At 38.5% G+C, this 16755-nt stretch overlaps 1 protein-coding gene across 2 annotated transcripts in view; it reads right to left on the bottom strand.

Annotated features, from left to right (window-relative positions):
* The window catches only part of EXOC2 (exocyst complex component 2), a 134853-nt gene that overhangs the window by 1860 nt on the left and 116238 nt on the right, over positions 1–16755 (bottom strand). For both annotated transcript variants that reach the window (XM_064443497.1, XM_064443498.1), the window contains 4 exons: positions 9757–9812; positions 6414–6536; positions 4112–4173; positions 2207–2266 (listed from right to left, as the gene is read on the bottom strand). In XM_064443497.1, coding sequence (XP_064299567.1) covers positions 2207–2266; positions 4112–4173; positions 6414–6536; positions 9757–9812 — 301 coding nt within the window. The remainder of the gene's footprint in view (positions 1–2206; positions 2267–4111; positions 4174–6413; positions 6537–9756; positions 9813–16755) is intronic.

The following is a 16755-nucleotide window of genomic DNA, read 5'->3' as shown; positions in this document are numbered from 1 at the left end:
ACCAAAAGTTTTGGCTATTCTGTTTGTGACTTCAAGTACATTGTCTGCTAAAAAAAAAGGCCCTAAAATTGGATCTAGTGAAATATCTGAATATTATAGGTATTTAGAATTACACCAAGTGTGCCAGGATGATCTGTGGCCGGAGGAGGACATAGCCACAGAGATTTTATCAAGGTGGTAAAATAGCCCTTTATATGGCTTTCCTTTCAGATAAAGATCATCATCTTGAGAGAAACATATTTGCAAAACACAGTGCCAAAAGGACTGGTAGAGCTTCATAAGATACTTCTGTAAGGAAAATCCAGAAACTGCCAGACTATGTACCATAAAACCAGCATCCCTCATCAAGGCTATGGCTTTTCGTGTGTAGCTGAATGGCAAATTCCAGTTCTTAAACTTGGCTTTGGAAGGTATTTCATAGATTTCTCTTAAGTATCATGGCTGAAAGATCAGAGGTGGTATGACTGTTCTAGAAGAAACTAACTCACTGGCAACCATGAATTTTTGTCCTTTATAGACAAACTATGTATGAGTTCATTTTGGAGCATAACAATGTTTCATTTACATCTACATAGCTTTTAAGAAGGTACTTGGTACAGTGGATAATATTTATTATAATCCACAAACTACAGGTGTAGGACCAAGGCTGTTGATGGCTCTGCTGTAGAAGATATTTATTGTGACAGTGGAGATACATTATGAAGTTTTACAGTCTTGCCTGTGTGTTTTATTTTCCCCTGTATTCTAGGGAAGAAGGTGTTTGCCAAACTTTTTGCACTGTTTCAAAAACAAGCTAGATAGGGCAGACATGTTATCACCTCAACTTTTTGGAAAGCTATGATTACTGGACAGCCAGTAACAGAAGAAATTATCCTGTATGTTAAAAAAAACAAAACAAAACCAAAACATAACCCAAACAAACCCAAGAACAACTTGAACCACAAAATCAGTATCTGCTTCCTCAGCAGGTCCTCTGGAAGATGACTATGGCCACATTCATCATTTAGTATCATAATAATGACTGTGAATGAACAGAAATTAACAGCTCTAAATCAATGCACAATTGTGTGTTATTTTACACAAATACATGCAGATTACAATGAGCTGCCTGGAACAATGGCAATTGTGGTGTAATGACCTGGGAAACAGAACAAGTTTTGCACTGTCCAGGGCTCAGAACTCTGAGGCAGATGTAAAAATGATGCAGTTCTTGATTCTCATCTGTCCCATGAAGCTCAAATGCTTGTGACTAAGTGAAAAAAAAAATTCTACAGGTGTTTCGGAAAGTGTGAGTTGAAAGAACTCTCCTTACTCAAAACTGAGCCCTATCTTTAAGAAACCATAAGAGCTAAGGCAAGGAGGCATCTTGAGACTTGTTGTGGCTAGTGAGGAGTAAGTGTGACTAGACAGAGGACATCTGAAGAAGGCACAGTCCACAGGCTCCACGGTCTCTTCATGTGTCTACAAAATATTCTAAATTGTGACTTAAGTGCAAACTGATTTGCTACAGTTCAGTTCCTGAAAGTACCGTAATACCAACCTCAGGTTCAAAACATCTATACTTATACTAATATACTCATTACAAATCCATCCTAGTTTTACTATGCTACTCTTTATTAAGCTATGCGTGTAAAGCAGACTACCAAATATTAGGTTGGATGCAGCAAAGCAGCTTGGTTGTCAAAGGTTGCTACAGTGGGGAAGGAGGAACCCAAAACTCCTTCTTCTGATGTTAACAATGAACCACAGACCCTTCTTATTTGTTTTTAAAATGACAGGCCAGTTATGAGAGTTCCCCATATATCAAGCTGGCAAAAACTTGGACTTTGTTCCTTGGCCATTTTTTTTAATTGTTGCTGAATTCAGTAAGACAAGACAACGGACCTTACAAGAACTTTCAGATTAACAAGGAAGGCTAAAATATACTGCAATTACAAAATAAATACAAAGCTACATTGAACTGATAAGACTAGGATGGACAAGAAGGATATGCCACAAAGCCATCAGCTTTTCTGTTTAATTTAATAGGCCATGACGAACAAGGACTTAGCTTATTCTTAACTCTGTCCAAAGAGGCTTCTGCTCTCCTATTCAGAAGGGTCAAATACAGTGAACTTTAATCCTCTTATAACAAAGTTCTGATACAAGAGTAAAAAGCAATGGCTGCAGGGGCCAGAAAAGGAACAAGAAGCTGCATTATACTCACTTTTTGTCAGTTCCACTTGAGAGTTGAGGCAAGGCTTCCAAAGCTTGTTTAAAGCTAGAGCTATAAGGAAAACAAAGATACTCATATTCCATTGGTAAAAGTCTCAGCACAGTTTTACCTCTATAAATTCTATGGAGATATGCTATATTTTATCCATTCTTATTTCAATAAACTAACAAAATATTGCCTTGAGACCTGACATTCATGTGCAAATTGAACATAAAGCAGTCACAGGTTCAAGCAGGCCTCTTGACACTCCTAATGTGATGTATACCGTACGCCAACAGGAAATGTTAAATCAGCAGCTGACTTAAGACTGTGCTTGACATCCTGGACTCTTCGAGAATTATGGATAGTTGCCAGCCCGCCTTCTGCCTCAACCTAAGTGACCATCAAAGTATGAAGCACAGATAAAACATTGATTTTGACTTTCTGTGCTTGGTAGACAGGTTACTGCATCCTCCCCTACAGAAGGGGGCCTACAGAGGGAATTACAGTAGGTTTGCATTGAAGTAACTTAGACTCATAGAATAATTTATGTTGGAAGGAACCTCTGGAGGTCTTCAGGTCCAGCCCCCCCTCTCAAGATATGGCCAACTTCGAGGTTAGAGGAGGTTTCTTGGGGCATTATCCAGTCAAGTCCTGAGTAACTCCAAACATGGTGTTCCCACCCCTCTCTGGGCAACAGATGCGCAACAGAAGTGCAGGGCACAATGCAGGATCTGCACAGATAGGTACAATCTTGTCAGCAGAAGATTAGTATGGTGACTTGTGGCAACTACTACTAGTGACAAGTCCAGGAATAAAAATCCATCTATGAAGCTCCAGCTTCCTGGGTTCACAGTGCTTTGCCCCTATGCTGATTAGGGACAATACCACTTCCATTTTATCCACTTTGAGCCATTGCCAAGTAGTTTTCATTTAGAGGTCTTTATCAATATCAGACACTTAGAATAGGGAAGCAAGTCTTTTGAAATGGAATGCAGTGACACCATAGGACAGTATCTGTGACACTATGAAGACACATTAGGCCCTCAAGCCCTGAAATGTCTCCTACAAAACAATTATGTAAGATGACCAAATTACTATCTGCAGGAACATGTAAATGCCAATCCTAACAGAAGTGTAGGTAATTAAAATAAGGAATGAACCTGCCCATATCCAATCTCCAACATAATCACCTAGAAATTTCAATCAATCAACTTTACTCAAAACTGATGACAGCTATCATAGCCCGTTTTTACATGCCTTGACTGCATCAACCACTGATGCTGCTAATGCTTTTCTTTCTCCCTTTATATCGTGTGTGTCCGACTATCTATCTTTGGTTTTGCACCTCACTGAAAAATGATAAATTGCTGAAAACCTTTTGAAGGCTTTCATTCTAAGAGATAGTGTGCAGCTGAATTCACTTTCCCTGATTATGTGGGTGGAGAAGGAGTAGGGTATTGCACACACTTGTGGAGAACCCTAGTTCTCCACACCCCTAATAAGGGCATCCTGACAGTCTCCAGTTTTGTAGCCTCTCTGATGTGTCTCGCAGGTTCTTTGCCATGTGCTTTACAAGACTGCTGTGAAAAAAATTGATAAAATTCAGCGACATCTGCTTTTGTCTTGTTTTATCATAATTTTCCTCAGCAGCTATACTGTTGTTAAGAAGTTTTACCTTTTCTTTTTTTTTTGGTGGCAAATAATAGTTTGTGTCTAAAAATTCAAGTAACACCCCCCCCAAGTAATTAATTTCTTTCAACTAATAAAACCTTGCCAGTAATCTGTTTTGCATATATTAACCTAGTACAATACATATTCTATTTGAGGCAAAATTTCTTAATTAATTATGTGCTTTCGCATGTTCACCAAGGATTTCATTACATTAAAAAAACCAGACATTACAGCACGTCTTACTTGCTTTCAGGTGTTAGGTATATGGCCACGGTATCTCTCAACGCACAGATTTCAAGTCTTGCCTAAAACCAGAAATACAAATATTGAAACAATGACACAATGTCCTTTCATGAAGTGAATACCAGCATCCCAAAGCTTAATCTTTTTTAGAGGCAAATATTACTGCATGCTGCAGTTGTAAGCGGCCTTGGCTTTAACAGTTTGTTTCCTGTATTTTTGGTTGCCACACTGCTAGGTCAGGAGACTGTTAAAAGGAACAATTTCATACTTTTGATTCAAGTCAAACTGTTGTACAGTCACTACGTAGCAGTCTGAAAATATTGGTTTGTCTCTCAGTAACAGTAACCAGTAACAGTAACCTTCAATTCTGTTCCATCTCTTCTGTACTGTGACAGAAATACAGGACACTACCTTAATTAGTCTGTTGTGTTTTTTTTTTTTTAATAGTTTCTTTTTTTTATTTTATTAAATACAGTAAGCTTAACTTCTCACAGCACGGCTTGGCCAGGGAGGAAGGAAACAAAAGAGCACAAAAATCTGTTAATACACATTTTATTCTTGGTTTTCCTGTTGAATTTATTTTTTTCCATCAGATGAGGAAGTCGAATGGTTGTGCTCTGCTTCTTGTCTGTCACCTGGTGGGCATACAAGCTTGGGGATTTTACTCCTGCACTGTACTGTGTGTCTAGGTATTGATTTTCACCTAGGCAAACTATGGCAAAGAATAAACTCAAAGATTAAACAAATTTCACAGACTGCCCTTTAGTGTTTGAAAAGCAAATCATTATCATCACAGTTTTTATATGAAATAGAAATATTCTGCATGTGATTGATAATCGAAGTAAATTTAAAAATACGAAGTATACTTCATCTAAATTCATATTCCATTCTTGATCATCATAAAGATAAAATTTAATCCAGACAGACATTATAGAAACTGATCCACATTTAGACCCAACTAATACGACATTAATCATCCAAACCAAAACTTTTTATAATGCGACACAGACATCTAATTCCAGTTCTTATGATAGGATTTGGCTTTTAGGCCTTCCCCTCATCTCTCCTCTAGGTAGGAAGCCAGCTGAGATTTATGCTTTTTTAGTGCCAGAACTTAGTGGCACAAAATATGACATAGCAACTGACCAATTTTATACTCAAAAGAAATGCTTTTCTCACCATAGAATGTTTCACATCTCCTTGTATGGTGATCCAAGCCGATCAGCTTTGGACTTTTTGAAGTCCTACACATAAGATTTTGGAGTCTTCCCTACATTTTAGGAGGTATCAGTACCATGGGGAAGCTTCACATTCTCAAGTACCACAGCCTAAAAAAGCATGGTGAAAGGGCAAACCCTGCAAAACTGTGGGCCATGGGATGTGGGAACAGATTCAGGCTTCTCCTTAGGAATGGGTATTTTTTGATCAGTCTGACAAGGCTCAGATCACTCTCACACTGCTGCTGTCTGCCAGACAGGATTTTCTATGTTCAGAGGAACAGAAAATGACCATGAGTGACAGATTTACAGAAGAGAGAGAAAATCCTTTCAGTTATGGGTTTAGGCACCAAGTTCATACAGTGAGTTGTCTTGTCAAACAAAAATGACATATGGGTAGCTTTCTTGCTATTCTTTGATTTGGCTTTAAATAGGCAGTCAATCTTATTTGGCTGCGATCTTCCTACATTATTCTCTGTCCAATGCAATTACTACCAGCAACTGGAAAATAAGGCTTGCAATTGGATAATTATTTTCCCATCATAATGCAAGAATGCTGTCAAGTACAAATAAAACTGGGAGTTTGCTCTTCTTGCCTGTACAGCCACAACAATCACTGACTCAAAAGGATTTATTTTAAAAAGATTTTTTCTTAGCGTCCTTTAAAAGTTACCCAATAGTAAGTACAGCTACTAATCCAGCTGTAAATGAATATGGTAGTGTAAGAGTATCTAGTCTACCCGTGCTGCAACAAAATGTTAATGTAGAAATAGTTTCACAGGCAGATGATTAGTTTTGCAAAGACCTGCAAGATCATACTGCGTTATATTTTCAAGATTTTTATCTCATAGCATATAGGTAACTTTTCATGTACTCAGACACAAAGACAACACTAAATTATAATCAAACCCAAAAACCAGAATCCAAAAGGGTATTAATCCATAAATCTGAAACAGGCTGTACACTAATCCTTTTTGGCTCCTTGCTTTTGCTGTTACAATCCAACAAATACACAGATTGTACCTCTCTCTCTCATTCTCAGGTTTCTAGATTCACATGTTTGACGGCACAAAGCGTTCAGGTACCTGTAAAGCTCCATTTCTGCTGAAGGATGAAACACACTGCATCAGTCGACTCAGTTCTTCAGAGACTGCTTCTACAACCCTTGAAATTACCCGAGGAACCAAGTCTTTGGAAATCGTAAACACCTGATTTTTATGAAAGAAGAATCATGAACACAATGCCTATATTAAGAGAAATATTTTCTACAGTAACATTTCAGTAAAAAGCATTAAACACTTTGAAAGGACCACTACATTATCATCAATGGACAAAAAAAGTTTCAAAGCAACTGGAATATGAAGGATTTCTTTTGATGCTTGCCCCGTGCTTTGACAGATCACCTCTGTTAATAGCAATGTTAACTATATGATATGTGATAGACAGCTTTCTTGTAATGCCTAAAAGCAGCTAGACTTCAAAATACATGCTCTCTGCTAATGGATGCAGGCAGTCCGGTGGTTGTACATAGACTGCTGTTTTGTAGATAGCACCTTTAATTCAGGGTTGTGTGACTGACTGACCCAATTACACATTCAGCCACTTTTTACCCACATATTTTGCTATGTCTTCTAGAATCCTTTATATCTGACCGCTGTCAAATGTCTAGTGTCTTTACACTCTTTGGCAGAGATAAGCCTTTGAAAGGGTTTGAGAGTATAACGGTGTAATGGATTTTCATTTAGCTTCTTCCACGGCTGCCATTTATTAGTTCCCTGGCAAAAACATTACACTTTACTGTTTTTTTTCCATGCATCAAGAGCATCTTTTTAAGTGCTTATTTGTGCAACTTTTTAAAGCGGTACTTGGATCCTCTGTTTGAGGTTCAGCAAAGCAACTGCAACACATCAGCAACACAAAATTAAACATTAGATCTATGCCTGAATGAAAGCATGAAGAAGCCAATCTTTCATAAAGGGAGCTTTAAGGAAGTGAGAAATTGTTGGTAAATTAAAAATAAAAACAAAGTATGATTTTTCTACACCCAATTGGGGAAAATGCAGGCCAAGAGGTTGGAATATAGGAGGAAGTGAGATTATAGGTTAGACAGACCAAACCTGTATCAAGACTTAAAGGTAATGATAAAGATGCACTAAAACTGCATAGGGTTGGGGGAGAAGATGCCACAAGGAACTGAAGATGATGTGACTGGAGTGGTGCAAGAGGGAAAATGAACTGAACAGAGTTTTTAAACACTCCTCCCCTCCCCAACTTCTGCTTTAAAATGATCTAAAAAAAATAAGTAGCAGAATGGTTTTTTGCTAGCATACCTTTGCTTTACGTGAAGTTTAGATCTCATGCCTGACAAGGAAATGTAGTAACTGACAGAAAAAATTCTCATTCTCATACACGTGTGCAAAAGTAAATTAAGGGGGGAAACACCACCCCCACCCCCCCCCATTTTTCCCACTAAATTAAGAGGGGGGAGGGATATTCTTACACAGTTTTCAGTGATTTAAGTAATGAATTATTTATCAGGGATCCCATAAAGCTGACCCTTCCAAAAGGCAGCTCTGCACTGTAGGCTAAGTACACTGACCACATATATGTCAGTTATCAGCTGTTAACATTGCTAATTCAAACACTCAGCCTGTTTTAACTGTTTTGACCCACAAAAGCTAAGTAGGTGACATACTTAGCTGTACAGTAAGAAAAAACCCCAACCAGTAACAATTTGGGAAGGGGTCATCTTATTCAGCAGCAAATATTGCTGAGCAATTCAACACAAACATACCAGGAACATGCCCAAAAATCTTCTACTGAGAAGAGAATATTTGTGCCCACAACGAGCACTCTTGAAGTTACTATACAGAATCCAGGAGAAAAAAAATTTCTCAGCAAAGGTGAATCATCGCAAAATTTGCAATAAGGAGCCCTTATTTTGACTTCAGTTAAACTTGAATTCAAAGGTAGAGAAACAATTTTCTTTCCACTTCAGTCCATGCTTGCTGTTCAGCTGATGGTTAATTTTTGCTGTTTCAAACTTCAGAAACTTGCAGCCTTGCTAACTAAATCTGACCCAGCTTACAGAATTTCACCAGAAAACAGTGGAAATAGGAGTTTCATCTTGACACTCTTTTTCATATTTATGTAATATTTGACATCTAGAAATTTATGAGGCAACACTATTTGGGCCAAAATTGGTATCAGTCTCAATGAAGTCAGCAAGGCAGTGCACATTGCTGCTGTAGCATTTTAACAAGTATGCATGTTTATTGAATTAGCTCAATAAGTCACAAATGCCTTTGAATTTTTTAAAGCAAAAATTGTCTTTTTCATTTTTATTAATTTCCACTACACTGGAAATCAACATTAAAAAATAATGTCATATTGGTATATACTTTTGATGTTGCTTATTCCCTCATTCGAAAGCATCTGGTAAAATCAGCAATGCTTCTGTGAAAACTGCTGTAAGTAAATACTGAAATTGAACCAAAAATATTGCAAGTGATATTTAAAGTTTCTGAAAATATTTTAATTTATATGAATCTTTGTAATTTAAGGAGGAATAAAATAAACAAAAATCTCAAGTGAATCTCAGCAGCTTTTAATTAGATGGAAAAGGTAGAGCAGCTACACTTATGGTATTTTGCAGGGTAAGAGTGATATTGCTACCCATGCTTATACCAGGAGCAATACTGATCTAGTAACACTCTTGATGATTAGAAGGAAACAATATGTAGAACAGAGGCTGTAATTTAAAGCACCATAGAAAATACCTGCATATTATCACAAAAGGCCAAATAACTCCAGCTCTGCAAGCGTATTATTTTAATAATAATATTTTAATGTGCACTCCCCATCATAAGCCATTACCTACCTAAGTATTTCAAACACAATTTGTGCTGTACAGAGATTCTAAAACTTTCTGGCTTCAGGTTTCCACTTCTTATTCTATGTACAAGAATAACATATATTGCCTTTTTACTCTGAGTGGCATACGTTGAACATTTCTTCCAAAGCGAAGCATGAGCTCATTTTCATATGTTGTGGAAAATGAAGCTAATCAGAGAAAGTGAGCATTGTATCTCTCCATATCTACCTCTCTCTCTATATTTAATCTGCATGAAAAGGGAAGAATTGAGCTTTAGATTTCAGCTTTCCTCTTCATCAGATAGTGGAAACAGAAAGGTGTAATGGAGTGTTACTGAGGATAAACAGGAACTGTTCATCTCCTTCTGCCCTTAAAAAAGTTAGCAGTTGCGTACTTGGTTGGCTAAACCTAACCCAAAACACTTACGTCTATAATGAAGACATTTCAACTGAGCTACAACTTTCAGGGATGATGAAAGGCAGGATATATCATGCAAAGTACACTGAAATTAATCATATGACTGCAAGCATGAAACATTCTGAAGTTCTTCTCACCTCTGCATGCACAGCAATGATATTCACTAATGCTTCTTTCAAATAGTTTCTGACACCTGAAACAAAACGAAAAAGATAATTAATTGCTGTCATTGTTTTCTCAACAAAGCCATAATATCCTACTGTTCAATACCATACTTTTTGTTTTCATTCTTTTACTAGCACTTTTGCAATCAGAGGCAGAAAGAGAAAGTTCCATAGCCACACCACCAGTCTATTTCCTTTTTCAAATCAAATGGAGAAAGGCACATTTCCTTACAGCAAAAGGTTAAAAAAGCCAGCAAGTTCCTGTTTCAGTATTCTTCTTCTCTGGCAACCCAATTTCACCAACTTTGCGATTTAATAAAAACCTAGCATTATTAAAAAATAAATTCTGGATGTCTTGCTAGAATACACGTACCACGGCACAGAACATGCACTACAGCTTGGTAAGTTCTAAAGAAACAGGCAAGACAGGGGTTTTTGTTCGTACAACAGTCTTCAAGAAGATCGTACTGCTTTCTCAGCTTCTCTGACTGTAAATTATTATTACAGAGAGAGATAGCAAGGACTCTTTGTTTCTCTGAAAGTGGTTCAGAAGATATTACTCATGGCAGTTTATAGGAGATGTCATGCCTTAGTAGAAATTTCCTCTTGGGTAGGCTGAAGTCAAGTAAGCATTTTATTTACCAAGCATATGAAATGCTTGTCAATTTATACTAAAAAGGAAATTCTAAACAGAAGGACATCCAGCAGGGTACGCTTTAGTTAGGACAGGCTCTTAGTCCCCTATGCTGCTCCAATTCTGGAGTAACCTCCCAGACCTGGACCCCAGCTGTGTAAGATCTGAAATAGGCAAAAATTTAGAATTGCCCCATTTGCTTTCCTGGGCACTTCACTTTGTAGGCAAAGGCAAATTAGAAAGCATTTAACTCATTTAAGTATGCATAAATATTGGAAATGCAACACAAAATAATGAGAGGGTTACCGATCCACAGGACCTCAACTTCTGATTTAGATTATTCTAGCATGAATCAGAGAAAGTGCAACAAACCCCATTGCTCCCTTTGGTATATTCAACCAACAGTAAAAGAACAGAATTGTGGACAGAGACTGGTGAGACCATACAGCTCAGAGATCACAATGTGATTAAGGCTGCTGTTATAAAAATTACACAGTGAACCTTTAATCAGTTCATCTTACTTGCTCCACCTTTCCTCAGATAACACTGATGCAGCAACTTAATCCTGCTATGAAAAATTGCTTTAAAAGGAGTTACCTGAGATCAACAAAGTGAGTTATTCTATGGGAGAAGAGAGTTGTGTCTCACAACCGCCATCTCAGTTGTGCTCATTTTTTTAACCACTGGTCCCACATCTCACCTCAAGATCTAAAAAGGAGATACTTGTTCTTTCTTACTTAGACAATTATGGAGAAACATTTAAAGAGTAGGATGGAAAGATGACAGGATCCTCCTTGCATGAGGTACGAACACTTTCATCACCTGCATCTACAATGTGCCACATGATGCAGCCTGGAGTTTAGATTGGAAGGTGCCTCCCAGAGGGCATCATGGGTCTCCTGTTGGAAGCAAGGGTGCATGGGGGAAAGCAGGAGAGATGCTGAACAGCGACGCTTGTTCCAATGCACAATCAGGATGTAGCTGAGCTCTGCACTGAGGCCTGTGTATCAAGACAGTCTTTGTTTCAAAAGTTCGTAGCGAAGAGCGTCAAAGATTTTACTACTCTCACTAAAAGAAGTTTGGTTTCTGAACATACAAAAGAATCAAGACCTTTTTAGGAGTGTTCTATTTTCACTCTAGAAGAGATGCAAATAACTGAAAAAAGTAAAGAAAAATACAAGCCTTTCCCCACACACTCCAAAACACCTCTAATGCCTTTTCTCGCTGTCTTTATTCTTTTCCTTGAAAAATCTCAGTCACTCTTTCCATTTAAACTAAACGAACGACAAGTCAAACAGCATAGTATACCTGGTTGCAAGCTTGTAATTTCTTGTTATCTTAGTGATTTTTTTGCAACAAGGAAGGAAGGGAGGGAGGAATACAGCAATACCAGAAATTTTATGAAACTGACTTTTTTTTCTCCTCCCTGTAACCTGCAAAACAAAGTAAGAATGCTACACACCACTCTTTGAACCACACCAAAAGATCACAGGTATATGTGGAAATGCAACACCCCCTTCCTTCTTCCTCTTCTAGTGTTTTCCTTCTTGTACTTCACTCTGCCTCAGTTTAAATCCTTTGCAGGCTTCATATCACAGAGGACAAAATTTGTATCACGTTCCACAAGCAAACACAACTTGACCAGGCACCGAACAGTGGTATGCAAATCACATCAAGAGCTACAGGGTGAATTTGAGAGCTGGTTTGCAGTTAACCTCAGGGTGCAAAGCGTTGATCTTGGTCTGCAAACCCATGTGGTATTCAGCTTTTGGCTGCCTACTGGCCTCATCTGGTGACAGTAGGATCTTTCATGTGGAGACTGTGTGTTTTTACTTTTGCACAAATGCCGCGCAAGATTAAAACTTTGAATGTCTCCCTTCTCTATGGATACCTGAGCACCACTGGAGCATGTTCATTAGTCAATCAAAATTTCACTTGTGAATTAAGCAGCATTTCTTTGCCCCAACTAATTGTTCTCCACTGAAGCATCTCACTCAAACCCTGGGGCAGCTGGGGAGCCACAACAGAAGTAAAGAGAGGGGGCTGCAATGTCAGAGAGGGCAGCTGTGTGTCCTGCAGAGAGGAGGACAGCTGGCTGAGCTGGGAAGACATGGTATGAAGGAGGCAAGTGAAAAGCTGGAACGTACAGACACCAAAGCGAGTGGGTTGTGTAAGAGGGTGGTGTTGTTCCAAGGAAGAAGCCTCATTTCCCACCCAACCCACTTAAGTGTGCCTCTTCTCATGTGTTCATGCAACTTAGCTCAGGATAGGAGCTGCTACTTCTCTCTGCTGCTGCTGCGAGCACCCAAATTAAACAACTTTTGACTGTGCTAGTAAAAGTTGCCCATCAGCAATGTCTGTAGAAACCTTCCACATTTCTTAGAGTCAGTCACTGAGTTACTGTAACCAGGTACCGTTAATTTCTACAAGCATGAAGTACTAATGTCAGCAACATTAGCACCAGGTATTAAATACCATTGTCTGGTGGTGCACAGCTTAGATAGAAAATGGTCATTTATGTCTTCTAACTGCAGAATTCAGAATGAATAGACTAAACAGAATTGAGGTGGAACCTATGGTAAAAATGAAGTGACAGTAGCTTAGTATTGCTTATTGCTAACTTCTTACATCCCAGCTGTATGATAAAACTGTTAACTCAGTGAAAGGGCGTAAGCAGACATATTTTTATCTTGCATCCTTGTACCACATGCAAGGACGAATGGGTGAACTGAGAGCTTAAAGGAGATTATGTCTTGCAGTAGCACTAACTAGGTGTTCCTGACCTTTCACAGCAGGTCCGGTCCTGCAATGACTGCAGGATCAGGGGTCTTAGCACAAGCTCAAGCGTTTTCCCAGTTTCTTAGACAGGTTTTGCATTTTAAGAGCAGATAATTCAGCACAAACTGTGCAAAGCTACGCAGTTTAGAGACAGCCACGTATATGGAACTGTAGTTGCCTTAACTGCAGCATCTAACAGTCTAAAAGACCTTGTCTTGTTAAGCTAAACAAACCAAAGATGGCAAGAAAATGCAATTGCACTCCAAAAAATGCCAGTAAGTGGAACCAGACAGGGAAAGAAGGGAGAACTAGCTAAGCTGATGAACAATACTGGCACAAGAAAGGAAGGTATAAATGAATTGACCATCAGTAAACTTAGGCTGGAAATCAAAGGTAACTGTGCAACAGGTTTGCTCTGACTATGCTATTAATTATGCAGTGTTGTGACAACCATTGCTGTCAGGCAGTCAGTTTCCTATCGTGAATAGAGCTTAAGTAAAAAGGGTATTTCCCCCCAGCCCTTCTTTTTTTCTTATTTGTGAAGCATTTTCAGTTTTGCAAGTGGAAACAAAGCCAAACATATCTGAATGTCAGGACCTGCAGGCATAGTTAATAACTGTACTATATTTTGAAAAATTACAATTAAAAAATATCCAATTTCTGATTTATATCACTGCACTGTTTGTGGCAGGCTTTGTTGAAGCAATGTATTACTTTTCTGGAGTACGATTCACTGGCAATACAAGCAGTGGTATCCAACTGTGAATATGTTGTGAAATTCATTTCAAAATGAAAGAATTCTGTCTAGAATAAAATTTTTGTGCAGCTTTCTCTACAACTGTTCAGCAACCCACGCAATTACAGTTTTCGGGACACCATGCTGCCAGTCCTATTATACAGCACTGAAAGCTAATGCGCCATATAACTGTAGGTTGCAACTATTAGGCTAATCAAGTGAAACATAACATTCTTAAGTCTAAAATACCTCTTATTTAGCATATTGAAGCACAAATACAATGCCTTTCCATAGCTTCTGACAGAAATGTGTTAAAGAAAGTCTCAACAAGCCCTTGCAATTTCTCTCAGGAAAATGTTATTATTCCGTTACAGCATAAATGCATTCCACTCCCACTCTATTCTTAACACCAAAGACTCTGACTTACTGGAATTCTAGCTGCCACTAACAAAGCCCCAGTACTGTGCTAAAGAAAAATGGATGGGAAGACTTGAGACATAAAAATGAAGGGCAGTTTCAGCCATCAACTATCAGAATGGATGACAGAAGCTTTAACATAGCACCTTCCAATTTTGGGCCCTCCACTGTACTTTTTACTGGTGAAACATCTAACAAGATTATCCATTAAATTTAATCTCCAGTTTACATAACTTTTTTTTTTTTTTTTTTTTTACACAAAGTAAATCTATTAGAAAGTCTACATTTACAAGCAATTTTAACAATACCATAAAGCTGTAGCAAGGATGACTGTGTGAACTATGGGAAAAGCAGAAGGGAAAAAGATTTGTGGTTCTGAGGAGTAACAGAAACTGAACTTCTAGCTTGCCAATACAGGAGTCATTCAGGAGATCTTCAGCGTAGTGCTACCAGTTGTCCCACATGTAGTTCTCAGAGCTATGTTTCCCTCAAGTACTTAGATGACAGCATTCTACTACAAAACCTCCAAAGTGACTGAATAAGCATGCAAAACCTGGAACTGCAATACCATATGTGTAATTTTAAGACACAAAGAAGCTACAAAAAAAAACTCGCATGCACGAACAGAGCAAAAGTTGCACATGCAGTAAAACTGAACTCCTCTGGATGCTTCTTCTGTGCCAGAAGCCAACACAGGTCTTCATATGTTCCCAGTCCTTCTAGAGTAACTTGATAGAGAATACAAGAGAAACATTTTTACATCTTCTGCAGACTTAGGGGTTCAAAGAAATTCCTTTGAGAAGTTCAGCTAGGACAACTGAAATACACAGGAAATTTTAACCCAGGCAGCTTGGGTTCAACATACTTTAACTCTTGTGAGACTGAAACATCATTTGAGATGGACAACTGGGAAGCTAACTTTGCTGCTGCCTCTGGCTGAACAAACCTTTCAGCTTGCCAGTTGTGCAAAAAGGGTGTGTGTGTGTGTAGGATAAAACCACATAACTGTTTAGAGAAAGTAGATGGTGTCAACAGGTAACTCCGCTCATCATCAGTAAATCACACCAGACATGAGGATGAGAGGCTATGAAGGGTCAAAAGAAAAAAAGTTCTGAGGCAAGTTCACAGTCAAATAAAAATCAGGCAGGAGTATTAAAAGTTGCTACTCCTCTGGGGAGGAGTTAGAAAAAGCCATCCACAGGAAGTGCTACCATTTGACAGCTGTCACTCAATTCTGGCTTTTTTTTTTAAAGGGGGGGAAAAAAAACAAAAAAAAGTATTCACCAAAGAGGAATGAATGGTCAACATACAAGGAACCAATCTACCAGTTTCAAGACTGCACTGACTGGCTTATTAGAAACCCAAGCTCTGAGGGACTGAAACAGAAATGAGTCTTGGGTAGGCACAGAGCCACCAATTTAGGAAACAACAGAGAACATTCTGGCCTCTGTAGGAGGCCAGTACTTGCATGGGCAAGCAACTGCTGCTGGTGGTAGCAATGTTTCTTAGTGCCTCTGAAAAGAGAGCGCTCAATTTGTTGGCCTTGAGGCTTGAACGTGACTTGGTAGAGCTAGGAAAACTGATGCCTGGGAGTCTGAAATTTCAAATTTTAAACCCATCCAATTGTATGCAATATTTTTACAATTTATCATAAGATCACAGAATGGCCTGAGTTGGAAGGGGCCTGCAAGGATCATCGAGCCCAACTCCTGATTATTGTTCTGTTTGATGAATTATGCCAGTAACAGTCGTTCAGTCTGAAAACCTTTTTTTTTCCTGATTACATTTTAATAAACAATAAAAAAACCCCAAGCCACACAACTTTCCTCAAAAATAACAACAAACAGAATTTGGTGATCCAAAGAGATTTACACTTTTCATACCTAGCTGCACAGCGCTGGTAATTTGGCTGTTCTTGGATGTTGCATTTGCTGATGCTGATAGAGAATTTGGAATAATAACTATTAGAGAACGATAAATGGAAAAAAATTAGGATTTCAACTGCTCTGTTCTAAGGAAGGGACCTGCTTTTTAAATTATTTGAAACATATTCTTTACAATTACATTACACCCATCACCAGATTTAACTGAATTGATATTGGAAATGTTCGTCTCCGAGCTTCAGATATACAGTACCAAACTTCAGTGGAAGTCATACACAAAGTGTTTTGAACTGTGTGTCAGTTAAGCTCCTGCAGCTCTTCTTTAAGTTTTTAATCTGCCACATGAAACTGCTGGAAAAAACCTGCACACATCTTCTGCAAGTCGTTAATCAGTGCAGTGTAGAGCACATTAAAAAAGAAACTAATGAATGGCATCCACAAAGCCATGTAACTTCTTTAAACAGTCTGATTTTAACTGTTAAATTTCCTCTAGGTTCTGGCTGCATTGCAGCTGAAGCAATAGC

Source organism: Phalacrocorax carbo, chromosome 2 (assembly GCF_963921805.1).
Source record: "Phalacrocorax carbo chromosome 2, bPhaCar2.1, whole genome shotgun sequence".
NCBI classification, from domain to species: Eukaryota; Metazoa; Chordata; class Aves; order Suliformes; family Phalacrocoracidae; genus Phalacrocorax; species Phalacrocorax carbo.
Note: the sequence above shows the minus strand (reverse complement) of the source record. Positions and strands in the feature narration are given on the sequence as shown.